Below are 23,206 nucleotides of genomic sequence, written 5' to 3'. Positions count from 1 at the left end.
GGACTTTTTCATCACAAAGAGTTAATTTAATCCTCCTTGGAAAGGCTATTCAGGTGATAACTAATGAAGCTAATCAACCTGTTCTGAATAGCCAGGAAGTGCTTTAAAAGGCTGGAAGCTGCAAGGCACAGAGAGACAGTTTTCCCCAGAGAAGGGGGGGAGATAGAGGAGCTCCCCAGCTACCAGGAGCTGGCTAAAGAAGTCTGAGAGACACTGCTGAGAGAGCTGTGCTGAAGCAGTGACGGCTAGTTACAGAGGAACACAGGAGTTTCCCTGAGCTCCCATGGGGTGGAATCCCAAAGTGAAGAACGAAGGACGATAGACTGTGCTGAAGAAGGGACATCGCCAGATGGACTAAGATAAGCACAACCCTTTCTATTGTTTACAAAGACTGCTGTTACCTTATTGCTTATGCTAGGGCATGTTTTGGGCTGACAACTGGCTTAGCTGGCAGCCCTGATAGTAAGGGCCTGAGAAGTCAGTTAGCTTTCCTAATGGAAATAGGATTTGATTTTATTATTTGGTTTTTCTTAAAAGGACGGTGGGCCTATTCATATTATTTATCCCTGTAAATAAACCCCAAGTATAAAGACATACAGCGTTTCCTGACTCATTTGGGATAAAAGAGACTGCAATGTGGTGTCGGCATCACAATATGGTGGAGAATGCGGGCAGTCCCTAAGGCACTAAGCAGCGGAAACTGTGGGTTTGAAGATAAATGCGGGGATTTAAAATGGCCACCCAACTGAAGTAAAAAGCAAGCAAAGCCTGTCCCACTATGAGTGATCAGTTGTGCTTACAGCATGCACAGAGAATGTGTGAAGTGTTGATGCAATAGCACCCAGAGGTCAGAAGATAAGTTAAGGTGCTGAACTCAAGCAGGAAAAAAAAAAAAATTCTGAAGAAAGTGTAAAGTCTGCCGGCCAGGTATGAAAAGGATTGCAGTGCTGTATGTAAAGTTGATGCTTTTTGCGGAAGCGAGTGAATTTGCAGCTAGCAAGTGCTGTGTGTAAATGAAATAGCGCCTCCAGTAGTTCAAGGTGAAGAATACACCTGAAGGTAGAAAATGGAGGATACAATGTGTTTTATGTGTAATATGCCTGGCCACACAAAACAATGTCCTTTCAGGAATGGGTATCCTGGCGTGGTCCCACAAAAGGAGCCGCACCAGAGATGTTTATGGTGTGAAAAGCTGAACCATACCAAAGACTGTCCCTTCAGGCAGGATGATGATGACGACGATGATGATGATGATGAGAGAGAATGTGTGCCCAGTATTGCTACCTTAAAGCAGAAGTTACAGCCCAGAGCGTTTGGCGCAATAGTCACCGGTACGACGACACGCCTAGAGATGACAGAGGCTGCCGCTACCACCGTGTGCAGAGAGCCGAGCGAACCAGAGAGAACAAGTTCTGACTGGAGACTATGCTATGAGATGTCCCAGAAAGATGTGCAGAACTTCATCACAGACTTAGAAATTTCTCACCAAGAGGCTCGCGCACTCAAAACAGAGCTGGAACTCTCACGCCATGAGGTCTCTGAATTGAAGGATTCTGAGGAAGAGATCCTTATTCGTTTTAGAAAAGGTTAAAAGAGCAAATACAAGCCTGGGACAGAAAAATTCAGACTTGACTGCTTGGATTGCCTCTTATCTGTCTTTGACCTGAGCCACTGATAGAACCACCTGTGCTGAAGCAGGGATATCATGAAAATCTGACCGGTTGATGGCCGTTGAGGACTGGAGTTCGCCAACCCTAATGTAGCTCTTTATAAGCACTCTGTTAATGTTTGCACTATGCTGGATTAAAAACCATTGCTGCACTTTAGTGTGTGGGATTGCGTTTGTGTTTTGTGATACATTTCTTTGTGATACATTCTTATTTGTCTTTCTGTGGATCATAGTAATCTCCTACAACCACCTGTGAGAAAGTGCTACATGACATGCACAGAACACAGCATCTTGTTTGAAGACTGAGCTGTTGCCCCTGATCGAACGTTTGACTTCTCCACTCTAATTCCTTCCAGGCTGCTGCGTCAGCCCTAAATACAGTTCAACTGTTATGAAATAGCGTGGCCTTGCTGAGGTTAAGGATCTTGCTCTTTGCACATCAGCTTTGTAATGAGTGTATACCATGCATAGAAATATATACACATGTTGCTAGACTTACTGTCTCCAGCACCACAGCCAAAAAAGCAAATGGCAGACGTGCTGGGGACAGCATGTGCTGTGATTGTGCAACAGGGTGGTCCTTGCTTCCGGACCGGATAGCCCCCCAGAGAGGATCGCGAACTGCCTCGGCAAAACAAACCGTAACTCTGGCTACATCTGTAGCCACCCATTAATATTTATGGTTGCTAAGTGTAACGGGTATTCCCCTACACCAATCGCAGATAGAGTGCATGTGAGGGGGAACCTATGTGTTACCAGGTGTGGTGCGTATACCTGTAGGTTCACAAGAGGCCTGAGCCTCCGCTTGCTGGGAACCTGGGGTGAATCCTCTGCAACGATCTGGTTTACAGTGCCTCCACCTGTGTAGGATTTTAGGAGTGTAGAAGGTTGCATACACAGGACCCACAAACACAATAAGTACATACACCGAAGTATTTATATGAACAGTTTACTGTATATGCAACATAACCATAGCTTCACAGAAATCATAATATGTGTATCCCCTTTCTGACTAGGAGTACCACTGGCCAATGCGTCACACAGGACGCAACTCTACACTGTGTCCAATGTCCCATAACCATACAGTGACCACAATAATTGGGTGCTCGGCACCAGCGTCCCAGTGTCCTGGATCCCCACCCAGATGTGTGGCAGCGCTGCTCACGTGTGTATAGTATATAGAAGGTGTCTTGTTGGTGCACTTATGAAGGTACCTGCCGAGTGCTCCTGCACCCGGGCCTGCAGACAACTTCAAAAAGGATACGCTGCTCAGTGATCCCGTCTGCGATATCCTGCCTTTCCTAGCACGATGATCTGTCAGGGGCGATCCCACCCTGGAGATAGTCCTTATCTCTTTGTAGCGTAGGCTTGAGCCCAAGCCTCTTCGCGGGGAGCGCAGCGTCCGCTGTGTCCCTAACTGACAATATCACTAATGGGGCAAAATCCCTTACCTAGGGCCTGTCCCTGTAGCACAACAAACTGTAATGTGGCTCAGGACCTGACTGGGGCCTAGGGGGGTGCTGCCCTACTGCAGTGGGTTACAGACCCCTGCACTCACCTCCTTCCCCTAGCTCTTCCTGGTCCCGACTGCTCGTGTGGGCTCAGCACGCAAAACATTTATCTATCCCCCAGAGCAGGGAGAAACTCCAGCCCTATTGGCTCCTTGGCGTCATGTGGGGCGGTCCCGAGGCTCATGGGACTTGTAGTCCCGTCCAAGAGATTTCCCTGGTAGGCTACTGCTTCGCGGGCTGTACTCGCGCATGCGCAACTCATAAGGGCCGCCGGAGCTCCACTGCGCATGCGCGACTTCACGCAAGATGGCGGCGCCCTACATTGGAGCCGCCGGGAGTCTCCGGCAATGCGCACACCCTGTGCAATAACCAGCTGTCCTCCTGCACCTCCAACAACCGCCTCACGCACACCGGAGGTGCGCACACACTCCCGCACCTCCCCGTGAGTACCTGGAGAGGGGAGTTCTGACCCGCAGAGGGGGACCTGGATACATAAGATTGTCGAAGGGCCAGGAATACAAGTTCTCATTGCTGAGGGCACATAGCCAAGAATAACGAATGGCATCTCATGGGTCATGGGAAAGCAGAAGGCATTTACCTCTGTAGATTAGTAGGAGTAAAGAGTGGCTCAGTGAGTAAAGACACTGACACTGAGTTTTAAGGAAGGAATCCTTTTAACCTTGGGCATGTCACTTTATCTCCCTGTGCCTCAAGCACCAAAACATAGACTGTAGGCTCACTGCGTACCGTGCCCTTTACTGTAATTTGAGTCCTATTGGGAGAAAAGCGCTATATGAAATAAAGTTGTTATTATTATTAGATATAGTCACGTGACATAGTAGTGATATATAGCTTGCCATCCTTGGACTAGACAGCACAGGGGACTCTTATATTTCCCCCACCCCAATATATATTTATAAACACTCAAAACCAGAGTCCCTTGGGTGACATCAAATTAGCAGTTGCTTCAAAATATAACTAAAGCGTATTTTAACAATTTTTAGGGGACTGAAAAACATAGATCATTAACTAAGGTGTACCTTTATCAGATGAGATTCTCATTACCATCTACCAAGACCCCCCAAAAAACAATACACATACTTTTACATTGAGTTTCTATAGCATTAAAGGGTGTTTCCTTCAATGGTAGCTATGTAGCTATGTCGCCAATGTGAAGTTTATACAGTACGCATGATCCTAAAAGAAAGCCATTCACAATCCAGTTTCAGAAATAATACCTATACTTCAACCGTTACATCCCCAAGATTTACAAAAGACAGAAGTGGGCTACACAAAAGAAAGGAAAGAAGAAGGCACAGTGAACACGTTGTATTCATACAATCTTGATTCATTGTTTCTTTGCAACTTTTTTTAAGCAGCTTACTTATTTCAGACAAACAGATTTAATTAAAAAAAACAAAGGAGCAGTGTTCCTTCAACATAGTGTTACATAAAGAAAAAGTTACTCATAGTGCTGTAATCTAATGGTTATTCCACTTTAGCATCATTAATACAGTACATGATTCGATTAACGACGTGTTATGGGGGTATCATTTCAGTGTTAGACTAGCATTAGTGTAACGTGATTTAAACAATGGGTAAATTAAAGGTATTGTATGTACCAAAGGCAGTGAATGTGTCACAGTTGAGAGAGAGCACGGCAGGAAAGCATTATTTGGTTTAGAATTATGAGCATTATATCATTGTATGGCCCATAAAATCCTGTAATGCGCCTAGTTTAACAATTCAGAGACCTAAGTGGTTTAACAATTCAGAGGCACAAGAGGCCTAAGTGGTCTTTGTACTGTATCTTGGTGTAATTCTTTAGTTCATCTGTCTTTGTGCCCAGACAAGGGGTACATTCTAGGTAGCCTGTCGGTGATGGGTGGATGCAGTTTGGTTTGGGTTCATATCTTGCAGATAAGAAAGGACCATAGTTGGGTTGGGTTCTTTGGTATAGGTATCTTCATAATATTTTTTAGACATTACTGCAAGGGGGAAAACACTGCGTTAGAGCATAGCATAAGCAGGTTTAAAGGGTGATAGAAGATATGGGGGTACGCACTTCCCAGAACATAACTATTGCTGTGATGCTGCCTTTACCATTTATTTTTTGCTGTGGCCTCACTTCTTCTCAAATTATACACTTCCTTCTACCAGGCTCATTATGTCTCTAACTCTATTCATATATCTCCATCTCTCCTTTCTTCACCAATTCTGAGTTCACATGAACTCCTTTCTTACCTGCGCCCTCTGACACTGCATAGCTATATTGCCTGCACTAAATCACACCCCTACAAATCCTCCTCACATTCTCTTTCTATCCATGCTTCTCCTCCTTGCTTCTGGGGATATCTCTCCCAATCCTGGTCCCTGTCTTATTCCTACATGCTCTCGTCCTCGCCTGCCAAATGCAACCTCTACTCCTGGTGTCAACCCCTCCAACCTCATACCCATCCCCTGCCACCCTCCCTCCTCTCTCCCTTTCTCCTGTGCTCTTTGGAATGCTCGCTACCTTTCTAACAAGTGCCTCTCTGTACATGACTTCTTTCTCTCTCACTCTGTGCTCCTATTTGCCATAACTGAGACCTGGCTCACTCAGTCGGACACTGCTCTGGAAGCTGCCCTCTCCTACGGTGGCCTTTCTTTCTCCCACACTCCGCGCCCTGATGGCAGGGGTGGAGGTGTGGGGCTCCTGCTCTCATCTCTCTGCCGTTACCGAACCGTTCCTATTCCTCCCTCTCTTGCTTTTCCCTCCTTTGAGGCTCACACTGTCCAGATCTTCTCTCCTCTCTCTGGCAGTCATCTATCGCCCACCTTCCTCTGCTCATTCCCCTTCTGCCTTTCTCTCTCACTTTGAATCCTGGCTCTCTTTCTTTCTCTCCTCAGACTCCCATGTATTTCTCCTTGGGGACTTCAATTGCCACATTGATGACTCCTCTCACCCTTGGGCTTCCCGCTTTCTCTCTCTAACCTCTTCTTTTGGCCTTCAACAGTGAACTGCAGCCAGCACCCCCAAGGACGGCCACTCCCTCAACCTGGTTTTCACTAAGAACTTCTCTCTCTATGATTTCTCCATTTCCCCCTTTCCTCTCTCTGACCATTACCTCATCTCATTCTCTCTATCTTGCTTCTCCCCTTCTCCAACTCATCTACCCACGTTCTGCAGAAACCTGCGCTCTATTCACATACCTCACTTTGAGCCCACTTTATGCTTTTCCCTCTCCTCTCCCAGCTCTGCTACAGACCCTGACAACCTGGTCAGGAACTACAACTCTGCCTTATCCTTCCTTCTTGATCTACATGCCCCGCTTTCTCCTTACTGTCCTCGCCCTTTTAACCTCAGACCCTGGCTAAATTCCCACACGCGTATGCTACGTTCCTCCACTCGTTCCTCTGAATGCCTCTGGAGGAAATCTCATACTCTCGCAGACTTCCTTCACTACAAATTTATGCTATCCAGTCTCAACTCTGCCCTCTCGCAAGCTAAACAAGCCTATTTTTCTTCCCTAATCAACACGCATAAGTCTAACCCACTCTGACTCTTTGTCTTTAACACTCTACTCAAACCACCCTCAGCTGCCTCTTCTTTCTCCATCTCTGCTCAGGACTTTGCTGACTATTTTAAGGAAAAGGTAGAATCCATACGTCAGAACATCCCGTCTGTTTCTTCCTCCCATCCTACACCTCTTCCCAACTCTCCTCCTGCCTTCCTTGACTCCTTTTCCACTGTCTCAGAGTTGGATGTGTTAATGTTGATCTCCTCTTCTTCCTCTACCACTTGCCCTCTTGACCCCATTCCCTCCCATCTCCTAAAACCTCTTGGTCCTACTATAATCCCTATGCTCACACACATTTTTTACTCCTCCCTCTACTCTGGTACTTTTCCCTCCTCCTTCAAACATGCAACAGTTATACCATTTCTCAAAAACAGCAAGCTTGACTTTACCTGTCCGTCTAACTATCGACCTGTCTCCCTTCTGTCTTTTGCCTCCAAACTCCTTGAACGTCTTGTTTCTCTCGCTTGCTTCATTTTCTCAACACCTATTCTCTCCTAGACCCTCTACAATCTGGCTTCCGCACTGCTCACTCCATGGAAACAGCCCTCACTAAAATAACTGATGACCTCCATGCTGCCAAAGACAGAGGTCATTACACTCTGCTCATATTACTCAACCTCTCCGCAGCATTTGACACCGTGGACAACCCTCTTCTCCTTCACATTCTCCATACTCTTGGTATTCGGAACAAAGCTCTATCCTGGATCTAATCTTACCTCTCCTATCGTACTTTCAGTGTCTCTTCTGCTAACACCACCTTGTCCTCTATTAATCACTCTGTGGGGGTAACCCAGGGCTCTGTCCTGGGACCTCTTCTTTTTTCTCTGTACACACTCTCTCTAGGTGACCTAATAACATCTCTTGGGTAAAAATATCACCTCTACACTGATGACACACAAATTTACTTTTCAACACCCGACCTTACACCTGCTGTACAAACCAAAGTTTCTGAATGTCTCTCTGCTATATCATCCTGGATGGCCCACCGTCGCCTTAAACTCAACATGGCAAAAACAGAACTCCTCATACTTCCTCCCAAATCTGGCCCTACTGCCTCCTTCCACATTACTGTTGGAACTACGATCATTCACCCAGTAGCCCAAGCACACTGCCTAGGGGTCACACTCGACTCCTCTCTCACATTCTCCTCTCACATTCAAAACATATCTAAAACCTGTTGCTTTTTCCTCCTCAATATAACAAAGATACGCCCATTCCTCTGTTGCTCAACTGCTAAAACTCTGACTCAGGCCCTCATTCTCTCCCGTCTTGATTACTGTAACCTCCTGCTGTCTGGCTTTCCTGCCTCTCACCTGTCTCCCCTACAATCTATCCTAAACGCTGCTGCAAGAATCGCTCTGCTCTTTCCTAAAACTGTCTCCGCGTCTCACCTCTTGAAATCCCTCTCCTGGCTTCCGATCAAATCCCGCATCTCACACTCAATTCCCCTCCTCACTTTTAAAGCTTTACACTCTTCTGACCCGCCTTACATCTCAGCTCTAATTTCTCGTTATACACCATCCCGACTCTTGCGTTCTTCTCAAGGATGTCTTCTTTATACCCCCTTTGTATCTAAAGCCCTCTCCCGCCTTAAACCTTTTTAACCGACTGCCCCACACCTCTGGAATGCCCTTCCCCTCAATACCCGACTAGCACCCACTCTATCCACCTTTAAGACCCACCTTAAGACACACTTGCTTAAACAAGCATATGAATAGCACTGTGGATAATCCTGGACACATGATATAAAGCTTAGCCCCCTGCAGACGCACTTACCATAACTCCCTCCTACTGTCTCTGTACGTTCTATCTACCCACAAATTAGACTGTAAGCTCCTCGGAGCAGGGACTCCTCTTCCTTAATGTTACTTTTATGTCTGAAGCACTTATTCCCATGACCTGTTATTTATATTATCTGTTATTTATTTGATTACCATGTGTATTACTACTGTGAAGAGCTATGTACATTAATGGCGCTATATAAATAAAGACATACAATACAATACAATATGTAAGCAAAGAGTTTTGTGACTGACTGAAATGCTTCATTTTAAACAGCAGGGGGAAAAAGGAGAAGGCTCAACAGATAAAGTATAATAAATGTGAATGTAATAAAGATATATGATTGTGCCGTATTGCCGCAATGTGGCAATGGGATGCTACCTATGTACTAAAGAGAACGGTAGGAAAGAAGAAGAAAATGAGGTGACAAGACACAGATCTTCAAAAGGAAATATTTATGGTGCACACCCTGGGAGCGTAAATATGTATACATCCCCACGATTTGAGCAAATCTGCACATCAGACATATCAGTACCAATTTATGTTCTCTTCAACACACAATCTACTCTCGAGCCACACTTCTTGTGTTTTATTTGTATATATTATGTATGTCTTCACATTGTTACCATTTTTCCTTGTCAGTTGTTGTTACTATTCATTTTAATTATAGAATTAAATGTTCTTTTTTTACGCTTCCAGGGTGTTTTACCATAAATGTACCTCCATATAAAGATCTGTGTTTTGTCACGTGATTTTCTTCTTCTGTACATTTTGAACAGGGATCTGAGAATTCAGGATACTGTCAACAAAAGTGTTAGAAATATAAAGGGGACTCTCTTGTAGGAGATGTGCGTCTGATAATAGCTACAATACTCATAGTATGAAACTAGGAAGACTAACTTGTTTCTTTGGCAAATCTATTATTTTTTTGTGCAGGTTTTAATAAATAATATATTACATCTCTACTCTGCGCAACCACAGGGCCACCAGAAGCAGAATATTTGTTTACATGATTAGAGAATAGAGAAGGCAATAGGAGTTGGACCAATTTCTCAATATCAGGAAAATCTTAACCTTATGAAGAGTTTAGAGAACCATAAGACTTTCCCACCTGTGAGAGTGGATATTTGGGAAAAGGAGTCACTCACCAGCTGCTGAAGTCAAGAGCTCTCCAAGATGCAACAAGCTCCAAAATGTCAGTAGCTATTTTTTCCCCAGGACCCTGAAGGTCATCTGAACTCTGGCCATTAAAGTTTCCACATGCCCCACACAGAGAGTTGGACAATCCCTGTGTCACACGCAGTGTTAGCTCTCCACTCTCACTTAGCACAATCCTCAAGCCTGAGCCAATCTGAACCAAAACTGTTGCCTCCTCAATGCTGGCTGATAGCAAACCAGACACCTTAACCGGGAGGCTTACTGGGCGTCCATTCACCTAGAATAACAGAGGGAATGATTACCTTCAGATGAGTCTAGAACAAGCAATACTAATTCTTGCACCCAGTACTATGATTCCATAACCGACACAACAAGCTGTCTCTTTAAACTGTGCCATAGCCATCATTCCACAGCCCAAATACAATACAACTATTCTTCAGATAGTGGTCTTCTGTCTCAATTGCACTCACGTTAGAGAAAAAGTAGCTGAATACTAGGCCTCAGTCTCTAGTCTAAAACCTTTCAGTAATATGAGCCTTATGATGACTTACCCATGCCTTGTTTTCCTTAGATATGGTCACCAGAGCATCACGAAGGAAAATATGGAGCCTTGCAACAGATGGCTCTCCTTGGTCACATTGTTGAATGTCAGCTAGGACTCTAAACCAAGAAGCTGAATCAGGGTCACATAGAGAGACCACTTCATAGGGACCAGGCCCCATTGGTCCGCCAGACAAGCCATCAAAAGTGCTTAACATGTTTGGGTTGACTGAACATTCAGCTTCTGTGTAGCAGCCCCGCAACCCATTCTTGAGTTCGCATTGCTGATTGGATCTGCAGGATAGTGCCTCGCAAATAACACCTCCGGCCTGACACTTGCACTGCTGGCTGCAATCAACAGTTACAAAGGAATCGCCATCCTGTAGGGGGATTAAAGTACAAGTCTCAAAAAATCACATTCTTAAGAATAGTTTACAGCCAAAGGAAGGAAGTGAAGGCAAAAGGAACATAAATAATGGTTTTATGATGCCTATAAAAACAACCTGCGGCTTTTAGAAACTACCACCTTACATGTAGTTTGAGCAAGGTCTCTGTCTTCAGACATTCCCAAGAGGCCCATCAGTCAAATTGGACTAACTGAGCAATAATGGTAAAAAAAATATTCCAAGCTACATTGTCAAGCACATGCCAGGGAATGGAAAATTTGCTCACCGTCTATTTCTGTTTCCAAGTCAAGGTAAATATCTTTAAAATGGGATTTAACAGTAACAACCAGTATTAGCTTCTTTGTTTTCAAATGAGAAAAATGGTCCTTACACTCAAATATCTTCCATTGAAGACACAGCCACACTTGTCCAGAGTCACACATTTGTCTCCATCAAACACGTAGCCGGAGTCACACTCGCAGCCTTCAAAGCATCTCTCTGTACATGAGGTTGGTGCAGTGATACCAGAGCAGGTATTGCCACAGGTGCTGGTGCAAAGCTCATAATGACTATTGGCAGAACAGGATAGAGCTGGAAAGGAAAATAAAACATTAAGATTAGCTACCCACTTTATAGGCAATGTGGCACCCCCCAGAATCTTTCAGGCCTTTAATGGGACATATAGTATATTCTTATTAAATGTAGAAATACGTTTATGTTTAACTTACGACAGAAGGAGGGGGTTCTCCAGGAGGCAATGGTGGCACCAGCTGTATGACAAGCAGCTACATAGGCCTGCAGGTTTTTGCACAGGATATCATCCTTCCCTTCCACAGCACACGAGTCATAGGTGCAGTGGTTGAAGTATTCATCTGGGTTGATCTTGGAGTGACATGCTTTAAAGGGCCCAGCTGGGTTGGTGATCATGCCACAGGATGATGTTCCTTTGTATGGCTGGATTTTGATGGCATCACACACAGGACACTGGTCTCCACAACCATCACTGCACTTGGCCCCAGCAATGCTCACTTTCCAGGCTGCCCCAAATTCATCCACATTTTTGACGACCTGGCTGCTGGGAAGCTTGAATTCATCATTACGATCTCCATTGAAGTTGCCACATAGGCCTCCAATTTTGCCATTATATGAACTGGGGAGACTCAGAATTACATAATAATCTGTGTCATATAGAACCTTCAAGCCAAAGTTGGTCTGTAAGACAATATTCTTCCCTTCTTGATTTATTGAGATATCTCCATCTCTAAGGATCAATGGCAATTTGTTGAGCTCTCCATCAACCTGTGGGTACAAGTAGTAAACGTAACCAATACTAATGCCTACTTGATTTCATTGCCTCATTCTACCTGTGTGCTGGCACTGGGATTATTTGCTCACAATGCGAACCATTTAATTGTCTGCTTGGATGTTATTTTTTTAGCATTGAAAAGTGGAGCAATGTATGTGCACATATTTGGTGGAAGTGTCCGGGTATACGGCCATTCTGGGGTATGATACACGCACTAGTGGAGGAGATGGTGGGAGAGGAGGTAGAGTTGAACCCAGTGACATTTCTGCTCGCAAAACCTATGGAAAGTCTTCATCCCATATCCAGAAAACTGGTCTCGTTCATTTTGACAGCGGCTCGCTCAAAATGCTCAAAAAAAGTGGAGCAATGGCAAAGGGAAAATCCAAGCGGTCACTGCTAACACTCCGTAGTCTCAACCAAGCATGATAGCATCAAAAAAACTTTATTGGTTCATAATCGTCAACATTGAAGAACCTCTAACGCGTTTCATCCTGTGAGAGGGACTTTATCAAAGAGATGTATATTCTATATTAAAAAGTGGAGCAACGGTTAATGCATTGTCTCTGCCCTGAGATATTCCCCTTCTGAATTTGTTGGAGATAAGACAGACGTGTTGGTATTGCCAAGTGGGTAAAGAGAAAATGAAAGCAAACTGGGCACAAAGTGGAGAAACAGAAATGTGTTACTGTAGTTTAACAAGAAGGAAAATAAAAGGACAGTGTTACAAGAGAAGTAATAAAAAATTGAATTTGGGACTATTTCTTGGTACCTGTTTAGCTGCCATGCAGGCAATTCTGAATTACCCATGTTTTACTAACTAACTTGTAAGTTCTCTATGATTTAACATTACACAATGGCTCATGCACATATGTATGGTTGTTACTAACCTTCACTTTCCACGTCATGTCTCTCTCAATGGCCACTGTGTAACCATACACAGAAACTACCACCAGCCTTGGCACAGACACTTTGAGTTTGCCATAGCTCTCATTCTCCACAACCACAGAAAATTTCACTAGCCGAGGATCATCTTCCACCACCTTTGCCAATGTGTAGGTGCAGGTGCCTTGGAAGTCAAATGTGAGCCCATCAAAGGAAATATAGTGTGGCTCTCCATTCACCACACATGTGCCGTAACTCGTTGGCTGGCACCCACGGACTCCGTTCACCACTTTGCATTCCTCGTTGGGCCCGCACATTTCTACCCGGCATTTGACGACTCCATTCTCTCCACACTGGCACTTCTCATTGCACAGCCCTTGAGGGAAGAAAGCTTCACCCTTCTGGTAATACCTCTCCTGGTAGACACAGCCACACTGGGCGATGGGGGTACACTTATCGCCACTCAGGATGAAACCATTATCACAGTGACAAGCTTCTTTGCAGGGGGAGTCACAGCCAGCAGGTGAGGAAATACCAAGGCAGGTAACAGGACACCCGTTTCCACACAATTCGTAGTGACTGTTTATAGAGCAAGATGCAGCTAGAAGTAGGCAGGAAATAGAGAGGAAAGATCAGTGTTAAAATACCGTTTTTACAGAATGGATCACTAATTCTCTGACCCCCATCACATATAAAATAATGACAAAGACTGAAGTATTCATGAAACGTTATAAATAGATAGCTATGTTTGACATTGCGATTTAGAGGCTAAATATCAACCACAGTAAAACAAAGGAGGAAGGTGGTAATGACCTTTGCTATAGCAGTAAGCCTGGGAAGTATATTTATATTTTTTGCATTTAATTTGTTTCTAGACTTTTTTCACTGCATTTCTTAGGGCACTTCTGGTTTTCATCAAGTTGTAACTGCACTGTAGGTCACATATATAGTGCTCCTAACCTTTAACTCGTTAGGCACATGTTACACATCCCATGCTGTTGACTATGTCAACGGTGCTCAACTCCGGCCCCGAAGCCTCCCCAACAGGTCAGGTTTTCAGGCTATCTCGGCTACAGCACAGGTGGCTCAATCAGAGGCTCAGTCAAACTGAGCATCTGATTGAGCTATCGGTGCTGAAGCAGGGACTCATTGAGCCACCTGTGCTGAAGCTGGGATAGACTGAAAACCGGACCTGTTTGGGGGGGGGGGCGTGGCTTGTGGACTGGTGTTAAGCAGTCCTGGGCTATATCATTGTTTTATTTTCTCTTTTACCTGTGCAGTGGAGGAAATACTAAAGGACACAGTATAACATTGGTAATGGACGATGTGTTGAAAGGGTCACCTTGTCGCGGTTGCAGGGTTGATATGTTTTGACCAAAATATTGAACTAAATGACCCATAATTGTGAGAAGAAAAAAACATATAGAAATGAACTAAATAATTTGTCATATTGGACGTGCATCGGGGCTTCTTTGTAAAAATAAATAAATGTGTTATTCTATTTTATTACATTTCACCCAAACCAATAAGCTAAATATGTTTATGTCACTTCATCAGACATGGCAGATAAATTGATGGCTAATGGTGGAAAAATTGAACATCTCATTGTAGTATTTGTCATAATTCCACTAAAACTCCTTTTATTGCTACATACAGTATAACCACTCCACAAGCAAGCAACCACGTAAGCAAGGCCACATACAGTACAGTGTAGTTGGCTTATATCTTGATAATCCCACTCTTGCAGGTGTGTTCAAAATACCTTCAATATAATTTAAATGCAATGGCAAAGGGCACGTTTTATGAAGAGCCTGCGCAGTGTTTTTGGTAAATACTGTATATCTAAACAAAGCAAAACTTACGGCAGAAAGAGGCTGATCTCCATTCTTGGATTTTGATCCCAGCAGCTTGGCAAGCAGCCACATAGATGGTGATGGCATTACAGAATGCTGACGGATGACCACGGTATTGGCATGAATCAAAAACACAATCATCGAAGTATGGTGCTGGGTCAATGGTAGAGATGCATTGACTAAATGGCCCATTGGACTTGGTGATGATTCCACAGTACTTTTCAGCCTTGTAGTCTTGTTTCTGAGCCTCGGAGCATTGAGGACAATTTCCTGTGCACTCCGGGGAGCAACCAGGGACCTCCCCTACTTTCCAGCTGTCACCAAACTGTGCAGAATTTGATGCTGCATTTCCATTCTTCATGTTAAGATCATCATTGGGGTTTTTGTTGTTGTTGCCACACAAGCCAGCCACAGCATTGGAATAGGTGCTTGACAATGTCACTGCCACATAGCTGTACCAGTCATAAGTAACAGTGACATCAAAGTCTGTTTTTATAATGACACGATTGCCACTGATATATGCTGTGATTTTGTTCGTTTGGTAGTACATTGGTAGTGAGCTGACAACTCCATCAATCTGAGAAAGATGACAAGAAAATGGACATTTAATGATCAATATAAACACAGCAACACAGAAATACAAAATCTAGCATGCGCAACATGACACTAAGACAGATACAACCTGTGTTCCTTTTTATTGTTAGTGATGTAACAAAGTAAAAATCAACTGAGTCTGTTCTTTTTCAACGTACTGTACATAGTGAATAATAGACAGAATATAATTATTAACCAGCTGCCTGTCTTGCTTTATACGTACCAAGATACGACGTGGGTAGTCCATGCTGAGGGTTAATGTCATATTATAGGCTTCTAAAGTGACAACTTTTGTGTAGGACACAGCTTTGTTGCCGCGGTTGTTGTTCTGAACCTTAACAGTAAAGCGGGTGAGAGATGCGTCACTAGAGGTCACTCCAACTAATTGGTAAATGCAGGTGCCCATGAAGTCGAATCTCTTGCCATCAAAAGTGCCGTAATGAGGGTCACCTGAAGCTGAGCAGGTAGAGAAGCTTATTGGATTGCATCCACGGACTCCATTGACTACCATGCATCTCTCACTTGCTTTGCAGCTGGTCGGCTTACAAACCACCATGCCCAAGGTTGGGTCACATTTGCAGAGCACACTGCAGGTGTCATCAGACCAAAATTCCTGGTTCGCTTGATAATAGAAACCGTTGTAGTTGCAGCCGCAGCTTGCAACAGAAACACATTTGTCAGCGCTGAGAACAAAGCCATCGTTGCACTGGCAGGTCTCCACACAGGCGTCCTTGCATAGTGCTGGGGCAGTTCGGTCAAAGCAACTGGCTGGACAGGCATTTCCACAGGCCTCATAGTGGCTGTTTGCAGGACAAGGTAGAACTTAAAATAAAAGAAACAATCAATTTAAATGTGTAACGAGTATTTCAAAATATATCAGCTATCCAAATGGGCTCCCAAAACGTTCATGATCATTTCCTTTAGTCTCTTTGTACCTACACTTCCCCACAGAACAATCCTCTGTGTCCTACTCTAATATGTAGCATGTCATAACAATCATAACTACAGTGTTTTAAGGAATTAAATATTGGAATATCAATGTTGTATGTTTCCACCTTATCACCACCTCCTTCCCCTTTCTCTTTCACTCAATCCACTTTCTCACCCTGCCATTGTTATAGAGAGATAATGGAGTCACTGGGAAATCAGTATGGGTAACTAGGACTAGTCTCAACAAATGTGAAAGTATGAACAGTGGGGATATGCAACAACGAGAAGATATATTTTTTGTCTCTCATGTAAGTTTCATATTTACCACATCCAGACGGTGTTCTCCAGTCATATATTTTTACTCCTTGCTTCCTGCAAGTGCTGGCATAAGCACTAAGAGCCTGGCACAGTAATGCTTTAGCACCATCATTTATACAGACGTCATAGATACAGCTGTCAAAGAAATTATCGGGGCTAACTTTGGGGTGACACTCTCTGAAGGGTCCGTCTGCGGCTTTGCTGATGATACTACAATACTGATCTCCTCCATACAAGCCCTTCTTGCTGTCATCACATGTTGGACAGTTTCCACGGCAGAAGTCCCAGCAGAAGGGGTCTCTGTCATTGACTTTCCAGCTCCTGGCCCAATCTATGACTGCGGTGACTGGTTTATTGTCTATGGAAATCTTGTCATCTTTGGGATCTTTGTTAAAGTTACCACAGAGGCCACCAGTAGCACCATAATAGCTGCTGGGAAGGGTGACCACCACATGAAAGTTATATTCGTAAGTGACTTGAAGACCAAAATCTGTACGCACTACAACATAAAGACCACTAATGCTTGCAGAGATCTTTCCATCTAGTAATGTTACAGGCAGATTAGTGACAACATCATTTATCTATAAGGGGAGACAGTGGAAAAAGAGATAAGAAAACCAGTCATCTTAATGCTTTGTGGCATGCAGTATAGCAGTATAATAACCTACAGTACCCATGTATACAATCTATTCTGATTGAAACATTTTAGATGATGTACCTCCCATTTGTTAGTTTTGATGCTGGTATTTTCTAACATCATATCCATATATAACACAAAAACAAATGGATGGGAAACTTACCCTAACTTTGCCAAACTCGCCCTTCAGAATGGAGATCTTATATTCATACACGTAGATATTGACAAGCCTGACCATGGACACTGCCTGATTCCCTCTGTTATCATTCTTTTCATCAACTGTAAAGGGCACCAACGTGGCATCATCGCCAATGTATTTAGATAGAATGTATGTACATGTGCCCTGAAAGTCAAAGCTGTAACCATCAAAGGTGTTGTAGTGAGGGTCACCCCATCCCCAACAGGTGCCTGTGTAATCAGGGACACAGACTGGATTTCCATCTTGAATCTTGCAGGTCTCCTTGGTCCTACATTTCATGGATTTGCATGGATCTGGAAAGAAATAATGTATTATTTGTGATAAATACAGTAATATCTACATTTGTAATGCAGAATAGTAAATCTATTAGGAAAGAGAAGGAAAATTAAAAACTTCCAATTACAAGAACAAAACTTTTTTGGAGGCGTGGAAGAAAACTACCCTAATATTTAAAATACTAATAATGTGTCAATAAATCCCCTATTCCTTCATTTCCACCTCTTGTTTTTTTGGGACATGGAATGGGAGTTCACCAATTTAAACAAATTACTTGTTTGTCTGAGATGGGTGAAGGAAGCAGAACCAATGCTGCTTTTAAATCATCTGGACAAGGTAGGACTACTGTGGAGTTTATTCACAAAAGTCTGATATCCAATATTCATCGTTAACAGACATGCAGTTTAATGTCCATCCATGATAAATATTAACTTTTTCACTTTAAAGCTTAAACAAAGGGAACAAATAACTATACATATTACAGGGAAAGCTCTACTGAACAATGGTCCAAGCTGTTTACAAAAAAAACCCTGTTATTATTACTACCGCACATAGAGCACAGCTGAGATCTGCTAAGGTATCTGACCTTATTTCCCCCTGTAGATACTAGAATAAAATACAGTACAAGTGGCTCTGAAGATTCTCACTGACAAGTTACCACATTCTGTGTATAACAAAGCTCTTCAAATGTTTTACACAAAGGCTCTGATCTGTAATTCCTAATTTACAGTTTTCTTTTTTCAACTACTTTATCATAGTAATATATTATATGCAGATACTGGGCTTACAGTGCATAATAAAGTAATGCATTTTAATGACTGACCCCCTACTACTTACTACTTTGTTAGTCCTTCCAGCAGTGCCAGAGTAAATACCAACCTACCTTAACACTGCACTTTACTGAGCTGCATTTTAACATGCTTTTAACATGGAGACTTGGCTTTACCTATATTGATACATCCAACAACGCCATCCTTAATCTGACATTTTTCATCACTGGCACAACCAGTGTCCTTGCATTCAAGAGCACCCGCTGGGCTACAGGTGCAGACTTCTTTGCAGTCACTGGATAAGACCTTCTCCATCGGCTGTGAAAATACAGTAGAATATCCTCAGCATTTATACATTTAGCAGAATACTGCGGATGAGAATTAATATAACGGAGAACTATATACTTATTCAAATTACATATGGATGGTGTGAATGAGGGATACATTGATTATCCCTCTCATTAGTTTTGATCCTTTGTATATCTACACAGTATCTACGTACAGCTCAACCCCCTTGTAACGCTATGCTTGGGGTCCAAAGAATCACATTGTGTTATAAGCGGATCGCGTTAGAAATAATGTACAATTGTATGCATTGTACAATAAACTATTTAAGATAACAATAATCGTGTTGTAAAGTATTCATATATACGAAAATTGGGAGCCACGCTTGCAACGCGTTATAAGCGGATTCACGTTGTAACGGATCGCGTTATAACAGGGTTGAGCTGTATTATGAATATATCTGTAGGTAGGCATTTCTGATTTTCCAACACTGAGGCACACATATGGGATGTCTGGGGATCCAGAGATACAGTTGAGTTTTAAACTCCCCCGGATCCGTTTTGACTCTCAATGATGTCCACACACTCTTATACCAACCATAAGAGGCGACTAGAACAAAGAACATAGACTGTATGGGCATGTATTATTCCATCTATACATGGAGGAGTTTGTTTTTGTATATACAACATGTATTAATCTCAGCATACATGGATGTTATCCATGAATATATATACTAAACATAATGCAACAAGGACACTTAGATGTTACAATGCTGAGCGCTTTCTTAGTGGCAGTAGACCCAGTCAATAGTTTGCTGTGTGGTTTGTGCTGGCACTCATTAGCTTTATTAATGGGGAATAAACTTCTACACGTTAGGTACAATACAGGTACCAATATATCCCAGTGCTTATATACTGTACATAGAAGCAGGGATTTATATAATTGAATAAATAAGTGTAACGGGTATTCCCCCACCCAATCGCAGATATTGTGTAGGTGCAAGGAACATATATTGTTACTCAGGTGTGGTGCGTAACCTGTTGGCTCACAGGAGGGCTGAGCTTCCGCCACGGGGAACCTGGGGCAATTACACTAAGGGTGATCACTTACAACGATGCAGCGCCTCCACCTGCGATGGCTCCCACCAGAGGGGGAGTGGTTCCTCGCAGGACAATTACTAATAATCAGTACTCACACACAGATATATAATAACTAATACGATTTACTTAGGGACAGAATATAACACATCATGACAGGTATCACATAACCGGTGTCCCTCTCACGAGGAGACACTAACTGCGACGTCCAGCAGGACGCTTCCCCAACACCAGGTGATCCCACCCAGTGTCCAAAGAACCCCACCCAATGTCCCGCACTCTTGCAGAGAGAGTCAATGGGTGACTGCGCAGTCACTATTAAACTAAGGGCCCGTTGGTGCACTTGTGTATTAGATAGTACCTGCCGAGCACTCCGGTGCTCGGGTCAGCAACAATCTTCTCAAAGGGTCAGACGTGTGATGAATCCGTCTGATCCTCCAACCGAACTCCTTGCACGTGCGGACCGCCAGGGGCGATCCTATTCGTACGAAAGTCTCTGCGAACCCCAACGTGGGTCCAACCGCTCCCACAGGAACAGCAGCAGCCGCTGTGTCCCTATCTATATAAGTGGTACTAACCTGACCGGAACCCTAACCTAGGGCCTGTCCCTGTAGTACAGCAACCTGCGGTGGCTTGGGGAACTCCTATGGCCGGTAGGGGGTAATGACCTGTCCCACTCCCCTAACTACCCAAGTCCCTTCAGCCTCACTACTTTCTAACTAGTCCCAGCGCCTACAGCAGCAAGCTGTAGCTCACTGGAGGCTGCAGCCAACGTGCTGCGCAACAAGGTGCCTGTCTGTCAGACCTCACAGCACTAACAGCCGTGACTCTGACAAGGCAGCACTCTACACTAAGGGCAGCGTCCCTATCTTGGGCCTCCCTAAGCATTTACCCACTAAACTAGTGGGGAGTTGGGCCTACCTGGGGTGTATTTACCTATATGGGGCAGGAGCTACACTCGCTCCCCGCACCCTTCCTTCCCTCACAGCTCCCTGACTCCAACTCACTTAACTGATCACTATCAGCGAATGCAGCAACACCCTGCAACTTAACACTAAGTCTGCTGCTGCCTTTCTTCCCTTCTGTTCCCCAGCTCCCACTAATGCAAGTGACAGGGTCCCTAACCTGAGGGCTGTCCCTGGCAACACTCACTTTACTGGGGAGCTGAGCTATCTGGGGCCCTGGGGGTGCTGGCCTAGTACAGGGAGTCCCTGACTCCTGTACCCTACCTCCTTCCCTGGGCTGCTCCGGTCTCTGACTGACTAGCGTGCTCCAACTGACAAAAACCCTGTCTGCCCACAACATTGTTGCAACTCTGCAGCATGAGAATCTGCCAGCTCTATTGGCTTCAATGCTGCCTGTGACAAAGGTGAAAGTGCAGTCCCTAGAGGCTGCTGGGAATTGTAGTTCTTGGTACAGCTCTTTTCTATGGGGACCGCGTGCGCGATCTTTACTGCGCATGGGCGAAGCTCGCCATCCCTTTCCCCCACTGCCACAGGGGTAAGACAGGGGCAAAGGAAGATCAGGGGAACCGGGGGTGACCCCCTTACATAAGGTTTTAACTATGACGGGCTCACAGTAGAACACCACATCAGTTAACTGTTGGGTTATTCCATCATAGATAGACCACCCCTTGTCTCCGTGATATAGTGGTGAACACACCGTTCACAATATGGATACCAAGCATAGAGAGTGACCAGGCATCACTCCCTACACCTTGACAAAGCGCCTTGCAGGCGTGAAACGTACATCGTTTTTTACTGACGTCACTCCGGTGACGTCATCAGGGAGCGCATCAGTGGAGATCTGAGAAGAACCACGCCGGAGCACAGCTCATTTACACCCGTCTATCAGGTTGTATAACTCTGCTTACTCAGGCATAACTGCCAGTACATTAATATCCCTATTTTAGGGTATATTCACACACACACGCACGCACCCGTGTCTGTCTCAGTCTACGGATACATGTCCTGTATTGGGCAACTCATGTAGGGAGTGGTTTGGTTGTGACTACAAGCCAGCAACATATCGTGAGTGAGACAAGGTATCTTAGTACTAGTAACACCAAGTATTACAGACCTAATTCTAGTCCTACCTTCCATACAATAACACCTCACATGTTATTGGGGATTGTATCCAAACTGCAAGATTTAAAATTTGAATTTTCATGTATGTAGCTATTTGTGTTATACATATTTGTGGCAGCAGCATCAGCATGGCGCACAGTACAGCTGTACTATAATAGACTGTGGGTGTTTATATACATTATGCAACTCTGCACTTTTTGCTGCATTTACGGCATTATAACATCTTAAAAGATTTACAAGAATCCTTTTTTGGGTGTGCTTCATAGTGACCACTAGGGTCACTTTGTAAGGATTATATTCCTTTGGCACATGCACAAGTGTGTTTTGGTTCTTCCTCCCCCCTACATTTTCCCACTGTCTTTTCAGGGGACTTAGACAGGCTTATTGACAATAGCTGTTGCATAGTTATCTCCACTGAAGTGATCTTTTTCCCCTGTTACTTTTAATGGATATATGTGGTTCATTGTATATTAGTTTAATAAAAGATTTTATAAAATTATATTAGTGAGTGGCTATATAGGGGTTCCACCCCAGGATTGAATACTTCCTAGCCCTCAATTGGTCATAGAGAGTGCACATAGGTTGCTTTTGGTTGCCTTGTCAACTCCCCTTTTCTTTCCGATTATTCTCCATTCCCGTATGCACCCGATTGACTAAAACAAACAATCCATACAAAAGGAAAGCAGTAGTATTTCTTTTTTCATATTTTCCATTATACACTCCTAATTATACTTTGAGTGCAATAATTTGGAGGATCTTCTTTGATCCCCTTTGGATTAGCTCTGTATATACTACATTTTTATCCTCCTATGCACCTTAGATAGAAACACTATCTTACATATTGGTGAGCGGATTGATTAAATCTCCTTTTCTAATGTAAAGAGAGAAAACATTTGAGAAATGGAAACAATAAATAAAATGGGACTAGGTGAATCTTTATATATATATAAGTGATAAAGGCTTGCATTTTACTAATATCAAAAGCAAGCTACTATCCCACCCAGTAGTATGAACACAATGCACAAGATACTCACCCGGTAGTATTTGCCATTTTGGAAGCAGCCACAGTTGTCCATTGATACACAGCCCTGTCCATCAAAGTAGAATCTATCATCACACTCACAGCCCTCAGAACAGTAGGTGGGACATTTGACAGGGCTTGTGATGCCAGCGCACGTTGCGGAGCAAACATCTGCACAAACCTTGTATTTGCTATTGGCTGGGCAGCTCAGAGCTAATTTGGAGATAGAGAGGTATGTGGCACTTTGAAATGAAGAAAATAATACCTTGTTCTTAAATATAACGACTATTATACACAGTGCTGAGCATAGAAAAATAACAGAGACACTGTCCCTGTCCTAAAAAA

The 23,206-nt window shown here is 43.7% G+C and overlaps 1 protein-coding gene across 1 annotated transcript; it reads right to left on the bottom strand.

Annotated features, from left to right (window-relative positions):
- Positions 1–4,412: 4,412 nt before the first annotated feature.
- LOC142497814 (IgGFc-binding protein-like) lies at positions 4,413–18,689 on the bottom strand. Its single transcript, XM_075606163.1, has 11 exons — positions 18,548–18,689; positions 17,290–17,618; positions 16,497–17,070; positions 15,465–16,063; positions 14,657–15,224; positions 12,800–13,395; positions 11,335–11,905; positions 10,998–11,197; positions 10,232–10,600; positions 9,671–9,957; positions 4,413–5,168 (listed from the first exon to the last, which is right to left on the bottom strand). The coding sequence occupies exons 1-11, from the start codon at positions 18,684–18,686 to the stop codon at positions 5,159–5,161; spliced, it is 4,242 nt and encodes a 1,413-aa protein (XP_075462278.1). The 5' UTR covers positions 18,687–18,689; the 3' UTR covers positions 4,413–5,158.
- Positions 18,690–23,206: the final 4,517 nt, after the last annotated feature.

The sequence above is a fragment of the Ascaphus truei genome, chromosome 6 (assembly GCF_040206685.1).
Source record: "Ascaphus truei isolate aAscTru1 chromosome 6, aAscTru1.hap1, whole genome shotgun sequence".
NCBI classification, from domain to species: domain Eukaryota; kingdom Metazoa; phylum Chordata; class Amphibia; order Anura; family Ascaphidae; genus Ascaphus; species Ascaphus truei.
Note: the sequence above shows the minus strand (reverse complement) of the source record. Positions and strands in the feature narration are given on the sequence as shown.

Excerpts from the sequence above, each read along its gene's own strand:
- LOC142497814 (XM_075606163.1), bottom strand. The coding sequence starts at position 18,686 with ATGGAGAAGGTCTTATCCAGTGACTGCAAAGAAGTCTGCACCTGTAGC. Across the intron at positions 16,064-16,496 it reads GAGAACACCGTCTGGATGTG|TTCTACCTTGTCCTGCAAAC; the intron begins GTAAATATGAAA and ends TTTTATTTTAAG. Across the intron at positions 11,906-12,799 it reads ACATGACGTGGAAAGTGAAG|GTTGATGGAGAGCTCAACAA; the intron begins GTTAGTAACAAC and ends TTGTACCCACAG.